The sequence below is a fragment of the Brienomyrus brachyistius genome, chromosome 15 (assembly GCF_023856365.1).
Source record: "Brienomyrus brachyistius isolate T26 chromosome 15, BBRACH_0.4, whole genome shotgun sequence".
NCBI classification, from domain to species: Eukaryota; Metazoa; Chordata; class Actinopteri; order Osteoglossiformes; family Mormyridae; genus Brienomyrus; species Brienomyrus brachyistius.
The window spans coordinates 23,199,661-23,224,397 of NC_064547.1; the positions used below are offsets into that span (position 1 = coordinate 23,199,661).

General features: G+C 41.9%; 1 protein-coding gene and 1 long non-coding RNA gene across 9 annotated transcripts; one reads left to right on the top strand and one right to left on the bottom strand.

Annotated features, from left to right (window-relative positions):
* Positions 1–70: 70 nt before the first annotated feature.
* Positions 71–24,737, top strand: LOC125708852 (collagen alpha-1(I) chain-like). Of its 7 annotated transcripts, none has more exons than XM_048976709.1 (46): positions 84–234; positions 473–517; positions 2,804–2,857; positions 3,120–3,227; positions 3,329–3,382; positions 3,504–3,557; positions 3,688–3,732; positions 3,828–3,881; positions 4,349–4,393; positions 4,571–4,624; positions 4,701–4,754; positions 4,917–4,970; positions 6,341–6,394; positions 6,705–6,758; positions 6,845–6,889; positions 6,995–7,039; positions 7,454–7,561; positions 8,396–8,446; positions 8,550–8,603; positions 10,003–10,056; positions 10,182–10,289; positions 10,435–10,488; positions 10,750–10,857; positions 11,176–11,229; positions 11,367–11,420; positions 13,012–13,065; positions 13,172–13,225; positions 13,389–13,496; positions 13,607–13,660; positions 14,550–14,603; positions 14,828–14,881; positions 15,409–15,462; positions 15,722–15,775; positions 15,944–15,997; positions 16,184–16,237; positions 20,920–20,973; positions 21,053–21,106; positions 21,547–21,600; positions 21,795–21,812; positions 21,892–21,954; positions 22,244–22,291; positions 22,586–22,700; positions 22,836–22,942; positions 23,103–23,183; positions 23,386–23,586; positions 24,170–24,737. In XM_048976709.1, exons 1-46 carry the CDS (start codon positions 145–147, stop codon positions 24,317–24,319), a joined length of 3,093 nt encoding a protein of 1,030 aa, XP_048832666.1. In that variant the 5' UTR covers positions 84–144; the 3' UTR covers positions 24,320–24,737. The 7 variants fall into 7 exon arrangements, with proteins under 7 accessions (XP_048832671.1, XP_048832670.1, XP_048832669.1 ...); XM_048976708.1 differs by having other exon boundaries at positions 87–234; positions 22,520–22,700; XM_048976710.1 differs by having other exon boundaries at positions 161–234; positions 3,828–3,873; positions 22,520–22,700.
* On the bottom strand, positions 18,551–19,220 carry LOC125708860 (uncharacterized). 2 transcript variants are annotated; one of them, XR_007382553.1, is made up of 3 exons: positions 19,199–19,220; positions 18,953–19,084; positions 18,551–18,850 (listed from the first exon to the last, which is right to left on the bottom strand). It is a non-coding gene; the product is annotated as an uncharacterized LOC125708860 (long non-coding RNA). The 2 variants fall into 2 exon arrangements; XR_007382552.1 differs by having other exon boundaries at positions 18,953–19,208.

Below are 24,737 nucleotides of genomic sequence, written 5' to 3' on the forward strand. Positions count from 1 at the left end.
GAAGCTGGCTAACCCTGTCCTCTGACCCCAAAACTTGCTCTTATCTAGGGTAGGATGGGATGGGTGAAACCTACACATATCCCTATGGGAATGTATAAAGTACGTCTATTTGCTATAAGTCAATGGAAACTGTAGGCTTTAAAAATGTCAGGGTTGATGGGCTCCTCTGTGTTTCCTCAGGGAGGACCAGGTGATGAGGGAGACATAGGGGAACCTGGACTCCCTGGTGACAATGTGAGCTCCTTGGGGCTTTCCACCACCGTCCCACACATATATGGAGTTTGCGGGAGTCTTCATCCCCAATGTCTTCTGTGAGCTCTGAATAGGAAGCTGCAGATTCATTAAAGCAGAGCTGATCAAAAGCTTCCCAGGAGCCCTATGCACGGACGATTGGCGTACACACATTCTGTTTGGTTTGCGTAATGTGTGTCTCACAGTTTTCCAGCTACCTTCTTTTCCGTATGATTTCCAGGGAGCCAATGGCCAAGCAGGAAAACCAGGACCCTCAGGTGATCCAGTAAGATTCCTTAATGCACTTCTTTCCCTCTTTCGTGCTTCCTTTGAATTATTAATAGCTGGGGGTCTCAGTGAAAGGTTCCATGTAAGCAATTCAGTGACATATTCCCAGTGAAAAATAATTATATTTTTCAATGAAATTGCATTAAGTATAAAATAGAAAAAGGCTACATAAGAATGATGGATCAGAAACAGAGTATTTCTATATTGCAGACTTATGACGTCAGGCTCCAGGGCTGCATTTAGAGTACTGGCACATGTTTAATTTCATGCATGCAATTTTGTTTAGAATATTATACTGCACATATCTCTACAGCTTACATTTCGTTTCAGTCATGTCACCGCAATCTTTCATACACTGTGGAATGAAATCACCCTTCAACTAAATGTTTCATTTAGCACAGTGCCACAAAACAATTACATAACAGTAGATTTTTCATGCAAATAAATTAGATTTATGCAAGTATCACTCAGTGCATTACAAATGGCAAATGCTGCAAAACGCTACCTCGAGTTATTGTGTTATATATTTTCTGATCTTAAAATGAGCCTCTTCACCCCCAGCCCCCACAATCACCACAACTTCAGTCATACACTGAGTTCATTGCTGCCAATCTTACCATTCAACTATGATTTCAGTTTTATTTATAATGGGTTAGTTCATGGGTTAGTTATTGGATTTAAAAACGTGGAATGGAACAACACGGTGGAAGTTACGGTGATGGCAGAGAAATTCTGTTACTTGATATTACAGCTTTACTGTATTAAATTAGTTCATTTGTGTCTTTCTGAAGATGCCAACGGATGTTTTGGCCATTGGTGGTGGGGAGGGTGGATTTGACGAATATCAAGAGTCAACGATGTCTGTGTCTTCATCCACCCTCCGCTGTGGTGCTGTCTTTTTTTACGTAACTTTAGCCCCTGAGCTGGACTAATTAACCATTTATCCTAGGCATTGTCAAGGGGGACCTTGGCCCTATGCTAATAGGATTGGTGAAATAAATAGTTCCATGCTATGTTGGATTAGCATATTGAAATTGAAATGGAAAATAGAATGTTTTGTACACTCTCTGATTAGCCAAAACATTATGCCCAACCCCACATGATGTGAATGATTTTGAATTGAATTGTGCCGGTCGTCTTATACAAACGGCACACGTCAAGGTCTGGGATATGTTACATGGTAAGTCAACATGTGGTCCTCATAGCCAGTGTGTTGAATGCAGAAGAAACGGGCAGGAATAGACCTGAGTGACTTTAATAAGGGCCAAATCTTTATGGCCAGATGACTGGTAAGAGCATCCCTGAAACAGCAAGGCTTGTGGGGTGCTCCTGCCCAGCCATGGTGAGTATCTGCTGAGAGTCTAAGCAGCTAAGACCTGTCAGTGCAACATGTGAGCGGAGGCATGTTCCATTGGGTACGAACCAGCAGAAGGGCTACTGTGGCACAAATGGCAGATAATTTCGATGATGGTCAGGGGACTAATGTGTCTCCACACACACCCCAGAGATGCGTGACACATAGTCTGGTGTAGCTGGTGCCAGTATGGAGACCTAGAGGAAATTCCTTTTGACGGACTTCAAGATAATACTGAGGAATCTAACTTAAATCCAGAAAGGAAATGAAGCCCCTGTTTCCAAAAAAAGTTACCCCCTTTTATGCCTGTTGTCTTACTGCTCAGGAAGAAGTTTGGCCAGATATAACTTTCTGTGGGGGCGGCATGGTGGTGCAGTGGTTAGCACTGTTACCTCACACCTCTGGGACCCTGGTTCGAGTCTCCGTTTCCGAGTCTCTGTGTTTTCATGTTCTCCCCATGTCATCGTGGGGTTTCCTCCAGGTACTCCGGTTTCCCCCCCACAGTCCAAAAACATGCTGAGCCTAATTGGAGTTACTAAATTGCCCATAGGTGTGCGTGTGTGAGTGAATCGTGTGTGAGTGTGCCCTGCGATGGGCTGGCCCCCCATCCTGGGTTGTTCCCTGCCTCGTGCCCATTGCTTCCGGGATAGGCTCCGGACTATCCCAGTAGGATAAGCGGTTTGGGAAATGGATGGATGGATGGGTGGATAATTTTCTACATACTTCTGGCGTGGAATGGCACTAGATCTTCAAGTCTCGAGATAAAGGGGAACGTTGCGGAAAAAATGTTGACATGGGGAAAACATAATCCACCCCTTGCAGTCCATGACTATGTAAACAATCCCTTGTGGTCTTGTCCTTTGTTAAAGGCCCTTTATATCTGTGTTTGATATACACGTGTCTCTCAGTGCTTTCTGGATTCACCTTCAGGGACCCAAAGGGCAGAAGGGCCAAAAAGCTGAACCTGGGATACAGGGAGACCGGGTAAGATGTGTCCTATTAACTGCACAGCGTAGTACTGATTTTTATGTATGTCTATGAGCATGATACTCAGATTGCAGAAATAAATTATATACTTTGTCCAATGCCTCTTAATGTTGATAGAAATAAGTATTTTAAAATGGCTATATGAATCCCATAGAAATTTATATTGAGTTTATCATGCTTTGTATGTTTTCAGAATAGCTGCTCTGTTCTCTCATTAAGAGTACACACCTTTTCTTTATCTTCTTGTTTTTTGTGACAGGGATTTCCCGGGTCTCCGGGTAAAAGAGGGTTCAAAGGCAGGGGAGGACCATCTGGTTTCCAAGGTGACACAGGGCGTCACGGTGACCGGGGACAGAAAGGCACCAAGGTGAGTGAAGTTTCCTTCCCAGGGGCCCTAGAGGGGATGCGTGTTGGATGCTCCAAGATGTTTTCTGTTGGAATTTAATTAAGTGTATTCATATTCTGTAGGGCTATGATGGAACAATGGGGGAGCAAGGGAAGCAGGGACAGGATGGGTTTAAGGTTAGTGTACCTACTGAGATGGTCCGAAGCACAGCTGCTAAAAAATTTCATATTTGGAAAAGTCCACAAATCATGCACGAACTGAAATATCCATGATATTTGCCCGGACTTGTCTCTGTAGGGTGACAGAGGTCGACAAGGTATACAGGGAAGTCCTGGCTCCAGAGGTGAAAAGGTAGATCCACATGTAGATGAAGCTACATTTTCGCTAAAGAGAAGGGCGTCTTAGGAAAGTATTTTACAGATTGACGAACGACTTCATAACCATGCATGACTGCAGGCTGGTTGTCCGTCTTCTTCCACAGGGTCGTGCAGGCCGTGGAGGATTTGCTGGTTTGCCTGGCCCCTTGGTAAGAGAGAAATTACTGATGCCTCCATCAGTGTCCAACACTACTGAGTAAGCAATTACATGTGTAATTGACTCAAAGCTTTACGATGTTTCCAGGGCGAGATGGGGAAATCGGGAGAAAGAGGACCTGAAGGAGATCCCGGTATTAAGGTTCCTGTGTACCATAGCTTGTTACTTTATTTTTATTCTATCAATGAATAACTAATATGAGATTGACAACTAAGGACAACAATAATTCGCAGGGTCCAGTGCTCACATTGGTACGTTACGAGGAATTTCAGTTCTCCAGTGTACATTAAATTAATTTAACCAACGCTTTTACCCAAACTGGCCTATGGAAAAAAAAATAGAATCAGGGTCAAAGCCCCAGCAGTTCTCATTGGTTAAAGAAGATCCTTAGGGGCCCATTTGTGTCATCATTCTGCCAACTTCGGGATTCAAGCCAGCAACCATCCAGTCACAGACACAGCATTTTAACTGCCTGAGCCACACAGCATTTCTGGTGTCCTTGAACTGGGGAGGCACCAAAGCATGTGGATATTTTTTATTGTTATTAAAATTGTTTACTTCATGGTGAATCCAACAGCGTTGACTAAAAAGATCTTTGTATTTCTTAGGGAAAGCCAGGACTTCCTGGTTCGGCTGGACCTTGGAGGCTCAAGGTGCATCCATGTTGTTCTGACTGGTTGAATTGATTCAATTGATTTCATTGATGCAACTGTTGATAGGGAACAGAAAAAGAAAAAATCTCGGGAATCATAGAGATATTATGTCAGAAAATATGCAATTCACTGTAAAAATATTTAACATGCGATTTTACCAACTGCCTTTTACTTAAGGGGTTGCAAGGTCTCCCTGGGATTCAAGGCGCTGATGGACTGCATGGAGCTCCAGTAAGATCCTGAAATGTCATCCTGGGGTGAAAGTTGCCCTATATGGATTTAACAATGAAATGCGTCTCTCCTCCAGGGGCCTGTTGGAGAACCTGGTTTAGATGGAGAAGCCGGACCTCCAGGTCCAAAGGTATTCTTTTATTAGCATTGTCGCCGCTTTTTAAATTTTCAGTAACAGTTCCCAATTGTGCAATTGTAAGTACATATCATACAGTAAGAAAAGTATATTATTTAAAGTAGATAACGCTCCTAATTTGAGTACTGCTTGGTTCTGTTGTCTTGTACTTAACAGGGTGTTGAGGGGAAGCCTGGGGCTGCCGGACGTCAAGGTCCTGTTGGGAATATTGTGAGTAGACAAATCCTGCCATCATTTTAACTTTAATATCATTTTAATTTTCCAGTATTTTTAATACTGAGTCAGAAATGGGTTTAGTGATACAGGTTATCCCCCGTATGAAAGCAGAGGATTCCCGTGAAACCTTCCGTAGGCTGAAATGGTATAAAGTGAGGAAATAATTACCATTAAATTATATAAGGAAAATTTTTGAGCACTTCCTTCCCCCAAAATATGCCCTACCAACTCATACCAGGTAACACACAAAACCTAAAATAGAACTAACATATAGTGAAAGCAGGAGTGATATGATAAATACGCAGTTTGCATAAAGTAGAAATAATGTGTCCGTGTAATTTCACATACCAGTCATGCGTCGCTTAATGACAAGGATACGCTCTGAAAAATGCGTCATTAGACAATTTCACCCTTTTGAGAACACCATAGGGTATACTTACACAAACCTAGATGGTATAGCCTACTGCACTCCTAGGCTATATGGTATAACCTAAATAACAATAAAAAGTACAGTATACAACAGTATACTAAATACATAGAACAGTAACATAGTTATTGGCATTATCAAGTATTAAGTATTGTACATAATTGAATGTTCTGTACATTTATACGACTGACAGTACAGGTTTGTTTACACCAGCAGCACCACAAACACATGAGTAATGCGTTATGCTATGACATTTCCACAGCTACTATACGACATAGGTAGGTGATAGGAATTTTTCAATTAAAACAAACGTTGTTATGCAGCACATGACTGTATCTATTATTGACTCTCTGATAAACAAATGCTAGACACTATTTTTGCTTTTCATACAAAAAAGCAAAAATCCTCTTCGGATTTCTTTTGGTTAGCAAAAACTTAGTGCTAATGTAGGTCGTTCATAAGAGTAAAGTGTAGTAAAGCGAATGTCCGTAAAGTGGGGGATATCTGTACTGGTAATGTTGGAAAAGTCAGTAGAGGCCAGTCTTTTGTTAATGAGGCACAAGGTTACCAGCTAATCACATTTCTGATGAAGTAGGATGAGTCGCTGATCGGGAGATCTCCTTGCCTTGTGAACATGTTAATGAATCCACTACAAAACAATCAATAAAGTTCAATTTATATTTATATAGTGCTTCGGGGTGACTGTTGTGAATGGTGCTATGTAAGAATACATTGAATTGAATTGAGAATCCACCCGTACATTGCAAAAAGCGAATCGCAAACACAACTACAGTATTGAAATTATAGATGATCCTTTATTTCTCAGTAAGCTAATTCAATAAAACTCGTTTTCCAAGTTTAAAACATAATTTTTATCATGCCTTGAGAAATCCATTTAGAATAACACTAATCATCTTGTGCTGCTGTCCTCTGACAGGGGGACGCTGGTGGGAGAGGAGAGACTGGCAGTCCAGGAAGACCAGGGATCAAGGTTGGTAAGGGGCACATACTGTGGGGGCGGCAGTGCCCCCTGTTTGTAGTCATTGCTTCAGAAAATGCTTACCAAGTTTGCTAGATCATTACCACACCTGAGTAGTCCAAATAGACCAAAGTTTACATGGAAGAAAGAGGTAACTGAATGCAACCATTACTAGTGTGTGCTATGGTCCTTGAGCACTATTGCTTGACATTGCTTTATTTTTCAATGACCATTTTATGTACTTTTGCGTATACTTTTTGACCTCAAACTTTATATGTTTTAAACAAACAGTCACCACATTTCCATTCTTCTGTTATTTTAGGGTGTACAAGGTAAACCAGGACCAAAAGCATTTTCAGGGAATCCTGGTCAAAAGGTACAAAATTTCTGCAATAAGAATTATGCCATTCTAATAGGGAAAGCAGAGACGATAACAGCAATTTGTAACACCCTTCTGTTCAGGGGCACAGAGGTCCAGAAGGTGTGAAGGGGGCACCTGGAAGTCCAGTAAGTGTCTGCATCCACAGTGTCTTCTCCAGTGATTCTTTTCTCTTGTTCCTGACAATGCATGTGTTGGTTCTGGTGCCCCTCTCTCCCCGCTGTCTGCCACAGGGTTGGCGAGGTGTGCCAGGACCCAAAGGATACAGTGGATCTCCTGTAAGAAAATGCCGCATCTACTACTGAACTACTGAATTAAGTTGGTTAACATTGACTCATATGGGTACAATCGCGGGTCTATGAAAACATCACACTCTCTGTCTGCTTGATCACCGTTGCTGGTAACCTTTATAATGGAGTGTCAAGTGAGGCAGGTATACTAAACCTTGCGGGTGAGTGTGGTGTGTGGCTCAGTGGGTTGAGACCCTGTACCTGTGATCAGAAATTGACCATTTCAAACACTCACAGTCAGCAAAGTGATTTCAACGTTGGGCCCTCCTGTTCCTCAAGGGTCTGGCTGACCCTGCATTGTCGTTGGATTTGGTTCCTTTAATAATAAAATTTATCCAATAAAATGTCTGGATTTAAGATTATATATAAACATCTCAACCTTTAGGTCTTTTTTCTTTGTAGGGTATGCAGGGTAATATTGGACCTTGGGGAGAAGTGGGACTCCAAGGACCACCAGGAGACAAAGGTCCTCCTGGAGTAATAGGTCCGCAAGGAGCTACAGGCTATCCCGTGAGTGCTTCGAGATCCCTGGGGTTTTTGGTCATGAGTATTAGTGCTATAGAGAGATTCTCTTTACATCAAAGTTTCTCAGCCTAGTCTTCAGGGACTCACAGACATTGCACATAACCCCTCTGGTGAGAAAGGAGCCCGGGCTGGTGCAGGAGGTAGAGTGGTACCTACTATATATAGTTGGACTCACCTCAACGCATGGCTCGGACTTTGGAACCAAACTCCGGGAGAGGGGCAGGACTCTCTTCCACTCTGGAGTTGCCCATGGTGAACGGCATCTGTCTAGAAGACGCAGGAGAGATTATGTCTCTTGGCTGGCATGGGAACGTCTTGGAATTTCCCAAGGGGAGCTGGAGGAAGTGGCTGTGGGGAGAGGGAAGTATGGGTGCCACATGGCCGTAGTGCCGTAACTGATGCTCCCTCACAATGCAGGTAATGTGCCTCATTCGGGGCGACTCTAGCAACCGCTCATTCGACACAAAGTCAAACCAGTGGTACCCAAGGATTCTCCAAAGAGACACAATACCAAAGGAGTCCAATCTTCATCCCAGCTCACTGGATAGTGTCCATGTCTCACAGCCATACAGCAAGACTGGGAGCACCAGGACTCTAAAGGCTTGGACCTTCGTCCTCTTACAAAGATATTGGAAGCGCCACTAATAAATGTGAAAAACAAATAATTAATGTCTGATGCAATTTACCCATGTAAATGGTTACTTTATGAAGGTTTCGATATGGAAAAAAATAATTGCTAAATATATTTTGGTTGCTCCATATGACGCTTTTCATTCTGTGAAAACATTATTTGTTATACAACACATTTCCACTTTAAAGGGTATGGATGGATCTCCAGGATCAGGTGGAGTTGGAAGTAAGGGAGATAAGGTAAGCATGGTCAGAGGTGACTGATGTGATCGCAGGGTCATAACTGCTGAATCTTTTATTTGTATTATACTTTTTCATCTAATTTAAATACTGTTTTTTTCAGGGATTAGAAGGATCTGAGGGACAGAAAGGAGTTGCTGGTGTCGATGGTGAGGAGGTAGATTGATTGTTGAATTATTGTAATAACACCACCATACAATAATATCACACTGTAATACTGTAGTTATATACAGCGCCATTCAAAAGTTTGGACATGCCAAGCTATCTGCAAAGGACAGTGATAGAGTGTCGCATCACATGACCTGGCTACCTGACCCAAACACAGCAGAAATGAGCGTGAAGGAAAAGTGGCTAATGTGTGCTTAGCATATATGTGAGACCTCTTTCAGGAGAGCTTGAAAAGCATCCCTGGAGGTAGGGCTGGTTGATATGACCTCAAATCAATATTACGATTCATTGAACGTTTTACCTCGATTATGATTGATGAATTACAATTATTTTGTCTTAATTTCTTCTATATGTTATGTATAAAAAGACCCAAAATAAAAATTGTGAGGGGACTCTCTGTAACAAGCCTTTTGAACCATATAAGCAGTTGATCACTATAACCGTGATCATTATAAGCGGATTCCACTGTATTTTAAATATTGCCAGTGCTGAAACTAATTTGGTAGCTGAAACTCTTTTTTCACAGTGTTTAAATTTGAGCTCTTTTTGTTTGGTGTCATCTTCACTAATGCCACAGTATATCCAAACGAGCAATATGACATTTTTCTTTGGTACAAGCTGTTCGAGTTGGCTTGGTGTTTGAGTTCTCTTTCATGTTGCTTCCATGTTGCAGACTGGACATGGCGTGACAACACACGCAGTAGTATTCTTTAAGGGGACAGTAATGAACACGTGCTGGGGAAAGTATTAACATGATTTTAGGTATTAACGAAATTTAAAAAACCGAAGTAACCGGCATTGGCAAGATTACATCAATTAGAGGTTCTGAATGTCGATTTTGAATAATTTTTATATTATTTGCCCAGCCCTACCCAGAGACCACCTTATGAAACTGGTATAGAGGAGACAGTAGGACCAGCTACTCCCTGAAGCAATCGGGGTTAAGGACCTTGCTCAAAGGCCCAATGGTGGGATCACTCTGCAGACTCAGGGATTTGAACCGGCAGCCCAACCTACATCGCTGCCCCCACCTAACAAATAAAATTTTTTTGTTTAATACTTTTTTTGTTCAGTGCATAATTCCATCAATCCATCCATCCATTTTCTAAAACCACTTATCCTGTTCTGGGTCGCAGGGGGTCTACAGCCTATCTCAGAGGCTACAGGCACAAAGCAGGGAACAACCCAGGGTGGGGCGCTAAACCATCGCAGGACTACATGTCCAAACTTTTGACTGGTTCTGCAAGTTTATAATCGTCTGCAATTTTTCGAGCCGTAAACACTGTATTTTCAAATTAGGCTTTTTAGTCCAAGATAAACTAAAAAAAATTCTTGATAAAGAATTTTCCAAGATTTCCAAGCAGGAGATGAGTATTTTTGTGTTTCAGGGGCCGCCTGGATTGAAGGGGGTCATGGGACCATCCGGGGCAAAGGGGCAGCTTGTGAGTATCATCCAGATTCAAATGCATTCAGTGATGATATGATTTCGTCATAAACTGCTTCAACAAGAGTGACTCTATCACAATGTGATGTCATCCTTGTGGTGTGTTTCGCATGTGGAATGCAGGGAGAGAAAGGAAAGCGCGGCTCTCCTGGTGCTGAGGGTTTGAAGGCTGCCCCTGGAGAGAGGGGCAGCAGAGGAAAACAGGGTGCAGAGGGACGACCTGGGAGTCAGGTAGCTTTGGAAGTCTTTCTGTTACAATACTGCAGTACTATCAATACAGTACTATCACTGGACTGGAATCGCTGAAGCTAAGTTTATACAGTGCTGACATTTTCGAAAGGAATGATGTTCACAGTCTTATCTGACTTTTATTCAGGGCTACACAGGCTCTCCAGGAAAGAGAGGAGAATCCGGACTCCCTGGAGAGAAAGTGAGTGATGAATGGATACACTACCTTCTCTCAGCACTGACCTATGTGTTTGCAAAAATTTATAAATATGTTTATTTATCATTTATAAAACAGCTGGTCGGTCACCCTTTCTGAACACAGATACAACAACAAATGACACTACATGCTAAAATAAGAAACTATTAGTCGTATGTATCCATTTGTCAAGTACTTTTATCCATAGCGATTCATAGGGAACTCAGCGTTTGTGATGGGTGAAGGCACTTCGTTACATGTCTACAGGGCCAGCAGGGTGCTCTGGGTTCGACAGGGCTCCCGGGGAGATATGGACCTGGGGGTGAGATCGGTGTAGGTGGGGCAGCGGGAGACAAAGGCTTTCGAGGGCTGACTGTAAGTATGTTGTCGCTCAGAGGGCAAGAGATCATTCATTCTTGTGACAAATAGGCAACATTCCAAAACATTTGCTTAGCTTGCTTGCTTCTGGTTTTTGGGTTAATTGTTTTTATTTTTCATCTAAAAATTCATGGTAATATTAAAATAAAATGACATGGTAGTTCCTGCTGGTTATACTGCAGGATACCAATCTGGATGCTATTTAGATTGTGCTACGTACTGAACCAAATTATTCCCTACATCGCTCCACCAGTGGGGTAACAACTGACAGAAAAAAACTGGAATAAATAGAGATGGTTTTTATATTTATTCCAGGGTCCTCCTGGCAGGCTGGGTTTGTCTGGCCTTCAGGGAGAAAAGGGGAAGGAGGTAAGAGATCCCGCCATTTTTACTTAATCACAAGTAGACTACATGTAAATGTAATATTACATAATAAATACATGTTGTATGGGACACTGGGTTTATGGAACAGGAAACAGGAGAAACACTTAGCGCTTTCCTAACAGGGTTTGCGAGGAAAAGAAGGCATTGTGGGAACTGATGGACGTGCTGGACCTAAGGTACGGGATGTCATAATGCTATTTGGTAAATATTACTATATTTAATAGTCTTATACATTTTTTATAGCAATGACAATAAAGAAGATCTATTATGCTTTTCCGATTTATCCCTTTCCTTTAGTGTGTTATAAAACCGTATTTTCATGGAAAGTGTCTGCAGAGTCTTAAGGCCCAAAGTACACTCCACAAGGAGTAACTCTGCCCACAGAAACCACTCTTCTCTAATCTGCCTGAAACACTTTGCTGGAATTCCAGCCCTTACTTCCGTGACATGATGAGGTCACTTTGTAACAGATGGGGCTTAAAGTTTTACCAGTGTTTCAAACAGAGTTATAGAAAGAGTCTTTGATCCTCCCATCAAGCACTTATGTGAAAAAAAAAACTTTTACTAAGTTATGCGCATTAAGTGTACACTCCCCATCACCAGCACAGACACAGCACTAGTTTTAAGATTAAAGTAAACCATTTTTTTGCTTGATAAATTAATTATACTTCTTGCACAGCTACATCTTCTTCTTTGGGTTAAGTGTGGTGGGCATGTCCACCCCTATTAGGGGGGAACACACTTAACCCCAAAGTGTGTAACCTTTTAAGTGCTTTTTTTGACTTTGACAAGTGTTTGATGGGAGAAATCATCCCCTTAATAAATACCAAGCAAGGCTTTACATTAACTATGCTTCCATATTGCCTTTATAATGCATTTATAGAACATACGCAGCACATAAGTATACCGTAACATCCTAACATACCTTAACAGACGTTATGATACAATTATAATGTTTGTTATTAATGTATTTTACAGCTGTCATATCTTGTACATTGAGCATATTATGAATGCAGTGTTTTAAGATATGCTACGATATACTTTTGAGTTTTCTATGAATGCATTATGAAGGCACACTGACTGTTCTATTAATGCGTAATGAATGCATTATAAAGGTGAAATTAATGTGAAGTGTTACTGATTAGTGTATATTGGTGGAGGTTCTGCCTTCACTTTCAGGCTCTGTAAAGAACCCATTGTTTCAACTCTTTCTCCCTCAGAACAGCTGCAGTATTCTAGCTGTTTTATCTGTACAATAGCTAGTTAACTATTAGCTATTTAAAAGTTGATTTGCTTGTTCTTTAGCGAAGATTTATGAAGAAGAAAACATTATAATTATCAATTTTTCTCAACCAAATCAAAGTGTTATGATTACTTGGTTTGTGAAGCAACTCTTAGAGTCACTAACATGTTCATTTAAATTTAGCGTGAGATGTTACAGAAATACATATGTACAGTATATATATTCCTGTTGAACTGTATATTTGCACCCGCAGGGATGTGAGTTTGATCCCCCAAATTTGCATTTTTGAATCTGGGCTTCTGTATGAGGGTTAGATGAATTGGTGTTGTTGTGGTGTTTATGATTGTATGGGTCTATGTCCTGTAATGGCCTGGCTGGCTGGCTCCAGATGATCCCCCCCTGGATATGCAGTAAAGATGGAAGACAGCTGGACTAAATGTCATTCAAGGGTGTTAAATTCCCCTTGACATGGTGCACTTTGTCTTATTGATGATTGAAGGTATGTTGTTGATGTTTCACCACAGGGGAATTCTGGGAGACAAGGAAAGACCGGGTTTCCAGGTGTTAAAGGACAAAAGGTGTGTTTAATCTGTGCTATGTGTGTCTGTGCTCTTACACTGCAGAGTGCATGTTCCACAGCCCTAGTTTAGTTTGAGTTAATCTGCCCTTTTGTTTTCCCAACAGGGTTTCATAGGTCTTAAAGGACATAAAGGAGACTTTGGAATGAGAGGACACATGGTAAGATACAGCTTTTAATGTGGAAACACTAGAATGAATGCTACCCTGTTCTGCTGTCACTGGTATCAATGGTGGTCTCACCATCAGTGTCACTCTTATTGAAATACACCAGTCTCTGTAATCACACCTGAGCCTGAGCTGATTGCTCTTGTATATTAAATAGGGCTCTGTGGGGCCTAGAGGATTCAGTGGGGCTCTGGGCCCCAAAGGCAGGAGAGGACCACAGGGGCCGCGTGGAGGCAAGGGCCATCAAGGCAGACCAGGCCCAAAAGTCAGATTTGTTAAAACCAGTCTTCTTATGTCATTTTAACAGAATAAGAATATTCTAGCATCATTGTTTATGGTTTTTGGCTAAATTCCATTTCTTAACATTTTTTGGAGGGCTTGAAAGGCAGCAAAGGAATTAAAGGAAGGGAAGGTGCCATTGGTAAACTGGTAAGTTATTATAAATTACCGTATTTTTAGGACCATAAGAGGCACTTTTTCTCCGCCAAAAGGGGAGAAAAAGTCATTGCGTCTCATGGTCCAAATATTGCTCTGCTCACATGCTTTAGCCCTCTGGGTCGAGTGCAGCATCGGTAACGCAGCATACTTTTCGTGTCTATTTCAGTTTATATCTCGCTGATATCTTGAAAAATGTAGAATCAAGAAAAAAAAAACGCTGGCTAAATCCGTAATCGGTCTTCTTTTCAAAACATCCATTGTTGGAAGTATTAAAGTTTTTAAAATTAGGTTAAATAGGCAAAAAATTAAACCATGTCACCTTACTTTGTTTTACCTGCATCGGGGGCGTGTAGTACTGCTGTTACCCGAAGATTGCTATTCACGTTCTAAATAGCCGCATTTCCGCGTATTCAATTGCATTCGCATGGTAATTTGCTGAACAATGCAACGGTGAAACGCGATCCAGATACATTCCCATCAGCACCATAAAAGCGGGGAGGGATGTGGCCAGGTGTCAATGGCTCATTCATACACATGAAAGTCTATCGTATTTTGTTACTGAAGTGTCTCCTTGATTTTTTGTACTTATATACTTTTATTGGTTTTTACTGACTTTATTTGTTAATGACAGTGATAATGGTTCTTAATGCTGCTGTTCACTACTGTCCACCTTACATGGTTGACATAAAATGTTTTAGGACACTATTTGGTTCAGAATCTTTTTTTTCTTCATTTGCCTCCTCTAAATCTAGGTGCATCCTATGGTTAGAAAAATACGGTATTATTATTGTTGTTCTTTGTTGTTGTGAATAATTAATAATACAAGTCATATCCATGCCCTGTTGCACATGCAATAATGTGGCTCCTGTCTGTAATGCAGGGCAGTGAAGGTGCCAGAGCGGGGCGTGGTCATATCGGCCCACCTGGACCACCGGTATGTGGACCGCAAAGCACACCAACACACCATCCCATCTGACTGTGGTCTTTCAAATATGCAGGCCCGAAAAACACTGCTAAATGAATTGCATTATGTTCAGAATACACAAAGGACTTATTCATAATTAGCAACATATCGAGCTTGTAAACGACATTTTATTATACTGTGCTGTAAATATACAAACAGACATTACTAAGTCCCTTATTCCGTCCCTGATTCAGGGTCATGCGGGTTTGGATGGTCTCCTCGGAGTTCAGGGAAATGAAGGCGATCCAGTAAGACCGTCGTTATCATGCCACTGGGTATCGCATGCGTTCTGCGCAATGACAGCCTGCATCTGTCTGCATCACGTCTTGACTACACTCACAGGAAAAGCATAGTTTATAGATCATTTAAGATGATCAGAAGGGGTATAGCTCCATCACACTTTGTGGGTTTATTTAGCCTGTCTTTTGGCAAATTTGTGTTACGTGTTTCGTTTGTTGCCGATTCATAGTCAGGGATGCACGTAACTGGTATGCAAGTATGCATTTACCTTTAAAAGCGGTACGTGCGCCAATTGATTGCTATAACATAGCAAATGCATACTTATTTTATACGCATTTGCACTGATATGACAAGAAATGACCACTATTTTTTAACCTTTACATGCTAATTCATACTTCTTTTCTGTATAAAAGTTAAAATGCGTGGTAATTTCTTGCATCATTTCTTTCATCAAGTTAATTACGCTCTTGATAGCTATTCAGTGGCCAGTGGCCTTGTGATCACATGTTAAATTCAGAAATTGTTCTATTCACAGGGTGATATTGGTCGCAGGGGAGCCTCAGGGAGACCTGGCCAGCAGGGGGTGCAGGTGAGTGCATTGCCCTGTAGGGGGTTCCTATTGGGTTCTTATTTTCAGCACACAGAACGTTACAGACCCCAGAAACATGTGCATTTTGAGAAGCCTTCTCTGTACTTGTATGTCTGTGTTCATTACTGTTTACTGCTGGCAATATTAGGATAAATGGTAAGAGATTAGATGGATGGATGGATGGATGGATGTTGGTAATATGTACATGTGAGTCAAGAGTAAAAATTATCCTTAAAGTGACAGTATTGTCATTTCTCAGGGTTCACCGGGACTAACAGGTTTAATGGGACCCCAGGGAGCCCCAGGTCCAAAGGTACACATATTACGTTTTAATTATACATGGCTTTAAAGTAACTACTGCCATAATGTGCCCTCTGCAGCAAATGGGTTACAAAGTGATTAAAAACTACAGGAAAATGAGGAGGAAATAAACATCATATTAAAGGAGTGAATTCATTTACTTGTTACTTGCTGTTTTTAGGGTTTTCCAGGCACAAAAGGAAAACGTGGCCCTGCTGGGCCCGTGGGGCCAAAGGTATCACTCTATATTATACAGTAGGTTCTTGATAGACTTGTTTGCATTTCGCATACTCAGTATTTCACATCCGTCTGTGACTACTTGGATTGTCCCATAGCTCCATAACTGGTTAGCATTTGCAAATCCTTTTTTTTTAACCTGACCATAACATCACCACTTGTTTTCTGTGTTTTTCCTAATAAGGGCATTGAGGGACTCAGTGGAGAACAGGGACACGGGGGCAGTGTGGGGCAAAAGGTACCATTTACCACTGAAGAAGGCCATCTCTGAAAGCCACACTGGCCAGTACAGAGCGTCAGCTGTCCAGTGTGTTTGCTTTGCTCCTCTGCCCTTGTCTTCACATTGCCTGTTCATAGTTATAATTCAGTTTCTCTTTCTCAGTTCATAAAGCATCTACTTCTACTAAAACACTATTTTAGAATAATGGCTGTGGGTGTATTTAGTTAGCATATTTTTGCCATATAATCGTGGCTTCAAAACCATGTGATTTACGTGGTTGTTGTGTCTAAATTTCCCTTACTTTGTACCCTGTGATGGACTGGCATCCTGTCCAGGAGTCACCTCACCTGACTCATATGTCCTAAACTACTTGCATCAAATCAACTGTCAGAAATGATCAGGGAATGTAACACACACACACACAAACACACAGAGCTGGGAAATTGCGTTGTGTTACTTTTAAAATCGCACATCATTCTTTCTTTAATCATGTTAAAGCATGATACCCATAGTATGAGCAAAGATTTTCAATAGAAACTCATCATTAGGGATGTGCAGATCGATACTGAGACATAAGTTCTTTTTATTTTAATTTTGGGAATCGATTCTAAGCTTAAAATATAAATCACTACCTGCTAAGTGTCTCTGTACTCTTATTAGCCCTTTATAAAAACCGATTTCTCGACTTCACTGAAATTTACGGCACGTTTCTTTGAGGTTTTTCTTCTGACTAAAGCTTCATTTTAAACTGACACGGGAGCGCGCGCTTACACACGTGGTGACGCGCCTCAAGAAAACGGTAGTTAAGGCTGAGCCCGGATTTGCCCGAACCGGAAACACCGGGTACCGTTTGGCCGAACCAGAACTCAGCAGTTCATCCCGAATTTGTTTATCCAAGTCCGGAACCAGGCTATCTCCAGGTTAGTAACTTTCAGTACTAACTTACTTAGACTTTAATATAAGTTTTTACGTAGAATCCCAGGTTTCCATCACTTTACCTGGTTAGTTACTAAACCAGATTTCTGGGTTACCTATTATTTTTTAACATTATCCATGCCCATTTAATGAGATATTGTGGGATTAAAATGCCCTCATTTTAAATATTGCCAATCTTTGCGCTTTTACCATTAATATAATTTGACGTCAAAAACTGTCGTCATGAGAATGTAACATTAGTTGTTTTCCAGGTGAGATTTTATAGGTGTAAGAAAGCCGTTTCAATAGAGAAGACTTGGAGGTATTTGTCCCGAAAGCTTTAGATAAAGTTTAAGAATTTAATGTGACTTACCTCAAGCGTTGCTAACGCTGGTTCTGAATTTAAGACTATCTGTAAAATGTGACATTTTACGAATGTGTGAAGGAGGAGTGGTACCATTGATATCCGTGCGGGAATTACTGAAATGAGCTCATTTCAAACTCAGGTCTAATGTATTTGAACACAGGAGAACAGCAAGTTCATTTCAATAACTATGTACAAACATTTATTTACAAATATACAACATATGCACCGAACACCGAACTCGCACTTTTCCCGGGGTTCGTCCCACACGCCCATCTCGATTTGGGGCGCGTAGCTCTTACGCCCCGGGGTGGCAAAGGTCTCCGCGACGTCAATAGTAATTTTCGATCCCGCCGATTCCGTTAATTTCGGGCAGGAGACTACCACCCAGAGGCGCTGCTTAATCCTGCGCCCCAGATCGAGAAGGATAGAGAGGCTTCGGATCCACGACACAGCGGTACATCTCCCGGTGCTCCTCTACGCTGCGCCCGTGAATCCTCTGCTGCTCTATCCTCCTGTATTTACACATGTATTTACATATATACAGTATATACACGGAGCAGGGACTAATGTCTCGTTGTTTTCTTGAGAGGCTCTTCGGCAGTGAGCTAGTCCCTGACGTCCATCTCGATTTGGGGCGCGTAGCTCTTACGCCCCGGGGTGGCAAAGGTCTCCGCGACGTCAATAGTAATTTTCCATCCCGCCGATTCCGTTAATTTCGGGCAGGAGACTGCCACCCAGAGGCGCTGCTTAATCCTGCGCCCCAACTCGAGAAGGATAGACGCTTCGGATTCACGACACGTCGGTACATCTTCCGGGGCGCCTCTACGCTGCGCCCGTGAATCCTCAGCGGCCCTATTCTATTGTATTTACACATGTATTTACATATATACAATATATACACTGAGCAGAGACTAATGTCTCGCTCTTTTCTTGCGAGGCTCTTCGGCCGGGGGCTCGTCACTCACGTCCACCTCGATTTGGGGCGCGTAGCTCTTAGGCCTCTGGCTGACAAAGGTCTCCACGATGTCTGTAGTGTTTTTGTCCCCCGCCAATTCCGTTAATTTCGGGCGGGAGACTGCCACCCAGAGGCGCTGCTTAATCTTGCGCCCCAACTCGAGGGAGTAAGGCCGAGCCCGGCCAGAAGGATAGAGCAGCATCGGCTCCACGACGCATCGGTAAATCTCCCGGTACTCCACGACGCTGCGCCTGTGGATCCTCAGCGGCTCAATCCCCCTGGCTTGCCGAAGTGCCTCCAAGGCTGGGTCCGATGGCGATTTGGGGGGGGAGGGTCGAAGTTCCGGGATATCGGCTTCCCAGCTTTTCTTCGTCTTCAGTCTTGCCGCCCGTTTCTCCGTAAAACAAAGAAACATATATATGTAATACAAAGTAACATACGAAGATTACGGCTAACAAAAGCTAATAGAAATATTAATTGTAACTGACAAACTTACTTTCACCATCATTTAAATTTCGGTGCAAAAATAATTATAGAAGATCAGGAACTCAGCACGAAGGTCTCGAAGAGTTGAATCTGTTGAATCTGTCTGCTGTTATGATTGAAATTCTGTAAACTACTGATAACTCTGGAGAACGTTTGTGATGATTTGAGATGTTAGACACCATGGAGACAAACAACAAGTTTGCGTTTAAATATCTAGGCTGGTTAGGGAGGGAAATTCATTGATATTTCTACCTACCAGGGAGAGACAATTGATATGTTACAATAATGACTTCATGAGAATGACCCATTTGTGTTAATTCTACAGTAATTTAGAAAATGTGTAATATTTACTATAGTATTTTATATACTGACTTTTGGAGTCTATCCCAGAAGGCGTGATTCAGGGAGTAACTCATGTTTTCCTAATAAAAAACAGTAATAGTGGAGAAATTGCTCAGTGCTGATATGTTATTATTTCATATTTTGTCTGGAGGATTCAATGCTGAGCTTTGATTGAAATTAAACGTATAAGAACAGCCACATACATGTCAAATTTCATATCAGTACTGTCAACCCCAATGTTTCACATGTCCTATATAGTAAAGTAGTAAAGCTAAATAAAAAAAAGTAAAACTAGCCAGGTCTCTCAAATTCAACATCATGCCTACTACAGTTACACAATTGAAAATGTGATTGTTTCTTATCTTAAATGAGCCATTGTAACATTTTAAGTAGGAGAATAATGGGTTAACAATACTTTCCAACTCAAAGGTTCACGACCCTTTCAGAACTTGCCAAGACCAGAATTTTGGTGGCAACCCACGAGTTGAGAAACTTTTCTGTAAATCGCTGTCCACAAATATGTTTCTCAAATGCTACTCATCTTACCAGATTGGTGGAACAAGTTAACCAGCTAGGGAGCACTTGTTTCTGTGATACAAACTACAGCGGTTCTTGTACAATCCCTCCTATTGGTTGACGTATGAGGACATGGGGCTTTAATAATTTTTCTTGCATCTTTTCTTCCATCCATCCATTCATCTGTTTTATGTAACTGCTTATTCTGTTCAGGGTCATGGGGGGATCTGGAGCCTATGAGTGCAAGGAAGAGAACAGCCCAGAATGGGGCACCAACCCATCGCAGGGCGCACTCACACATGCACACCTATGGGCAGTTTAGTAACTCCAATTAACCTCAACATGTTTTTGGACTGTGAGTGCAAACCAAGGTACCCGGAGGCAACCCCACAATGAGACAGGGAGATTATGCAAACACCACACATGGAGCCATGAACCCCTGTATCCGAGGTGTGAGACAACAGTGCTAACCACTGAGCCAAGTCAATTGTCATTTCAACGATATACAGTGATACAGTACATAGTGAAACTAGATGACGTTCCTCCATGACCATGGTGCTACATATAACAGTATATCAACACAGGACTACATAAAGTGCAAGTGTGTAAAAAACTGCAAACATTGCAGTGCAACATGAGACAGCGGAAGAGGAAATAGAAGAGATGATAATGTGTAAGACAGGCTGTGTAAAGTTCAGCGGTGCAATGGGTTGTGCAAAAAGTTCTTGAGGTAGTGGGGTGTATAAAGATTGTGGGTGTGTGTGTATGTCTCAGTCCAGACACTGGTTCTTCAGGAGTCTGACGACTGATGGAAGAAATTGTTGCACAGTCTGGCAGTGATGACCTGGATGCTCTGGTACCTCTTGCCAGAAGGCAGGAGGGTGAAGCGTGTGTATGAGCGCTGTGTGGGGTCCTCCATAATGCTGGTGGCTTTGCGGATGCAGCGGGTGCGGTAGGTGTCTGATAGAGGGAAGAGAGGCTCCAATGATCTTCTCCGCTGTTCTCACTATCTGCTGTAGGGTCTTGCAGTCCAATACGGTGCAGTTTCCATACCAGAGAGTGATGCAGCTGCCACCACGTGTCACTTCTTGTTTCACAGCATGTCCTTATTTTTTATAGGGATTTCCTGGCATTAGAGGGCTTCCTGGACCTGTGGGTCCACAGGGGACTAAAGTGAGTCCATTAGCTTTCAAAAAAGACGTAACCTGAGATTCTGTACTTCACGTAAAAAAGGATTCTCTGTGTCTTTTAGGGGAAACAAGGCCAGCCGGGATATCAAGGTGCTCCTGGCCCTGAAGGCCAACAGGTATCGACTGTCTCACTTTCTGTTTTAGATGATGTTTAAATACATCATTCCGTTTATTCTGTCAGGAGGATGTACAACAGCTAAACTGTACTTCATTGAAATGATAAAACGTATGTAATCTAAATCAGTGTATAGCAACAACAACAGAAGATGCTATTTTCTATGTCCAGTCACACCCTTAGCAGAATTTCGCGATTGAAATGCATCCATTTGCTTATCTAATACATATTTCCAGACTGTCTGGACTCTACTTCAGTAAGCACAGGGCACACCCTGGACAGGATACTAGTCCATGGCAGGGCACACACCAGTCATACACTATGAGCTTCATTATTCATTGTGTTCTCCAATAAAATGTCATGATATGACCACCATGACCATTGGGTAAGCTTACGGAAGAGATTTGGATGGATATGTCATGACTACTTTCTTTCTTTAAGGGAATCACAGGTCCTCAGGGTCCACCAGGACGAAAAGGGTTTCCAGGTCTTCCGGTAAATTCCACTGCTCCATCCTGTTTTATTTACACTGAGTCTCCATGGGATGAGGGCAAATATAATTTCCATTAGTGTAAAAAAAAAAGAAGAAACTAAAATGCTTCATTGTTTTTCTCGAGTTCCTCTTGCAAACCCAGCTCAGTAAATACCCTGCATGGTGGATTTCAAAGTGATTTGAATTTGTTTTGCAGGGACTTCCTGGAAAGAAGGTAATTTGCACGTTGAAATTCCGGGGGGCATGGAGTGGACTGGAGGGTTTCCCAGCACTCAAAGCACCTTCATTCACAGGGGATGAAAGGCATGCAGGGAATTGCTGGAGCAAAGGGACTGAAAGGACACAGAGGCCCCCAAGTAAGGGAGTGCTGCATGTCATCCACCACACAGGCTAACATTAATCTGTGACTTCTGATACATCAGGAGCTTTTAAAAAACGAAATGTGAACCGTAACCCTAACCCAAAAGCACAGCTTTCTTTAATGATGGATATTACAATACCTTATGAACTGCTACTGGAAGGTTCGAGTACATAACTAAAAGCAACTAAAGTACTGTAGCTATATGCAACTAGGAAGCAATAATGTACAGCTAGTTTCATGTATAAGGTTTAGAATATGACATGTTACTGAATCATTTCTCACAGGGAAAATCAGGTCCTCCTGGACAAAGCATACGGAGCGAACTACTAAATGTAGGTGTACAGATGTACAGCTTCAATATCAATATTTCATTTTATTTTATTGTGTCATTCCATTTATAATACTTGAAACTGATTTGTCAGAGTAATTACATTGATTTCTGTGTCTATTCACCCATATCCAGTGTGATTTTTGACCCATATTTTTACAGCAAAGGGTGAGTTCATCCCAGTTCTGCAGTTGTAAAATGTATTTTTGGTCTTTTGACTGGAATGGTTTAGTACTCTGGGCTGTCTGCATTGGTTCGGGGATTAGTGACTGTGGCCTGGAGCGGTTCTGATCCACAGCAGGACCAAGGTGCAGCAGAACTTTTGGAGATGTTCAGCTGGTCACAGGGCACCAAGGACAGCCCTGCCACCACATGCTCAGAACTCAAGCTAACTCATCCCCACCTAAAAGATGGTGAGTGGTATGTTCTGGTAGCACCTGAGGCAAATGCATGTTTTGTAAAGCCCCGTTCCTTGGGACATTCCACTCAGACTCAGCTGTAGGTGATGGTCTACAAAAATGATTTTTATCACAACTTCCTGTTTGCAGGGCATTTTTTTTTGGACCCCAATCAGGGCTGCCCTTTCGATGCCCTGTATGTCTTCTGTAACTTCACAGCAGGAGGGTCCACCTGCATCTCACCCATCAGATCACAGGTGCTGACCTGCATCAGATCCACATGCTGGGTGTAAAATATGATGATAAATCATACCATCAGGGACCAGGGGTGCTCAGGGTGCTGTGCCTCATTTATATGTAGGGCACCCATTGGATTTTATAGGTGGTGAAATGAGAGGAACCATGATTTCTCCACAGGTCACAGGAGGTTGGGAATCGGAGCAGGAGGACACTTATACCTCTGGCACATGGTTCAGTCAGCAAAAAGGGGGATTCAGAGTAAGAAGCTGCTTTCGACATCATACAAGCATCTTTAAAGATCAATAATACTCAGTAAGCTGTGCAGTGGCCCTCCTGTGGTCACGTAACTTTGCTCCAGTAAAACATCCAGCTGTTACAAAAGTCAGATAAGAAATAACAATAATCATTATTATATTTACTCTTCCTCTGTGATTTTAAACACATTTGTGTCATGTTTCAGTTTGAATATACAGGTCTTAATCCAGTTCAGCTCCGGTTTCTTCGGCTACACAGTCACTCAGCCTCACAGCATTTGACCATAGCTTGTCCTTCCAACCACAATACAATGACTAACAGAACAATACATATTTTGGGCGACAACGGAAATGAGATGGAAGCCTTGGACTCCTCCTACAGCACAGTGTCGCTACGTGGTTGCGAGGTGAGAAATGTAGCCCGTTAAGGGATCCAAATATGTTATAAAGACACTGAAGTTACTTTTTTTTTTTTTTTACTAAATTTCAATTATTGGCAGTCACAGTTCATCATCTATATAGGTCTGACATTCATAACAAACACACAACAGGTGTGTCATAAACATTCAAGTATATGTTGCTGCAGCCGGGAGCAGAGTGTCAAGTCGGAGGGACAAGGTCGTGCAGGAGCGGTTTATCATGATGGGTAGGAGGGCTATATAATGAGGGTTGGGGTTAGGGTTACGAAGTCAGATAACAGTTATAAACCCCTCCCAAATTGCACTTTGAACCCAACATATGCCTTTCTACTGCAAGTCCAATTGCTTTGATTTACTCCTACCAATAACCAATCGCTAGACCTGGATTTTCTACAAATGTAATATTTTGGCCACAAGATGTGAGCATATAACAGATAATATAACATAATTAGTTTATTTGACAAGGCATAATGCAGTTTTTGATGTTAAAGGGAGTCTTAAATCAGTGTTTATGAGGACTTGTGAAGGGAGTAGCATTCATTCAGAAATAAATGTTCTCTTGTGTCTGCAGATGGAGGTACGGTTTGCTGTGAAGAGCGGCTCAGACTCTCGAGACGGGACCTTGGACCTGCTACCCATCAGAGACCTCAGCGCGAATGGCTGGGGCGACAGCTGGATGAAGGACTCCGGGGCAGTCTTAGGACCCTTGTGCTTTTTGTAGCTGAATCCCATGAAAAGCAGCTGTTCAACGTGGAGGGACATGCTTTTTAAGGCTTTGATTTGAAACAGGAGAAACAATGGAGGACGGACACTGGATTGTATATCCCTGGCTGAGCTAAGAGCAATGGGAGCCAAAGGAATTTTGGGCAGTATGTGGGTAGTATTTTCGGAGATTTATAAATGGTTTGATTTCTTAGAATTTGATTTGAAATTACTCAAATCATGATTTCTAATATTAATTGACATTTCATTTATTCAGATGTTATTGTTATACGTGTCTAAACCTAACTTTGTCTGAAGATTACAGGATAATGTGTGTCCTATTTGCTATTTACCTATTTGCCATGCCATTGTAAAAACTAAAATGCACAAAATTATCTACTGAACATTTAAAAACATTCCAGGGATATTTTGATGTC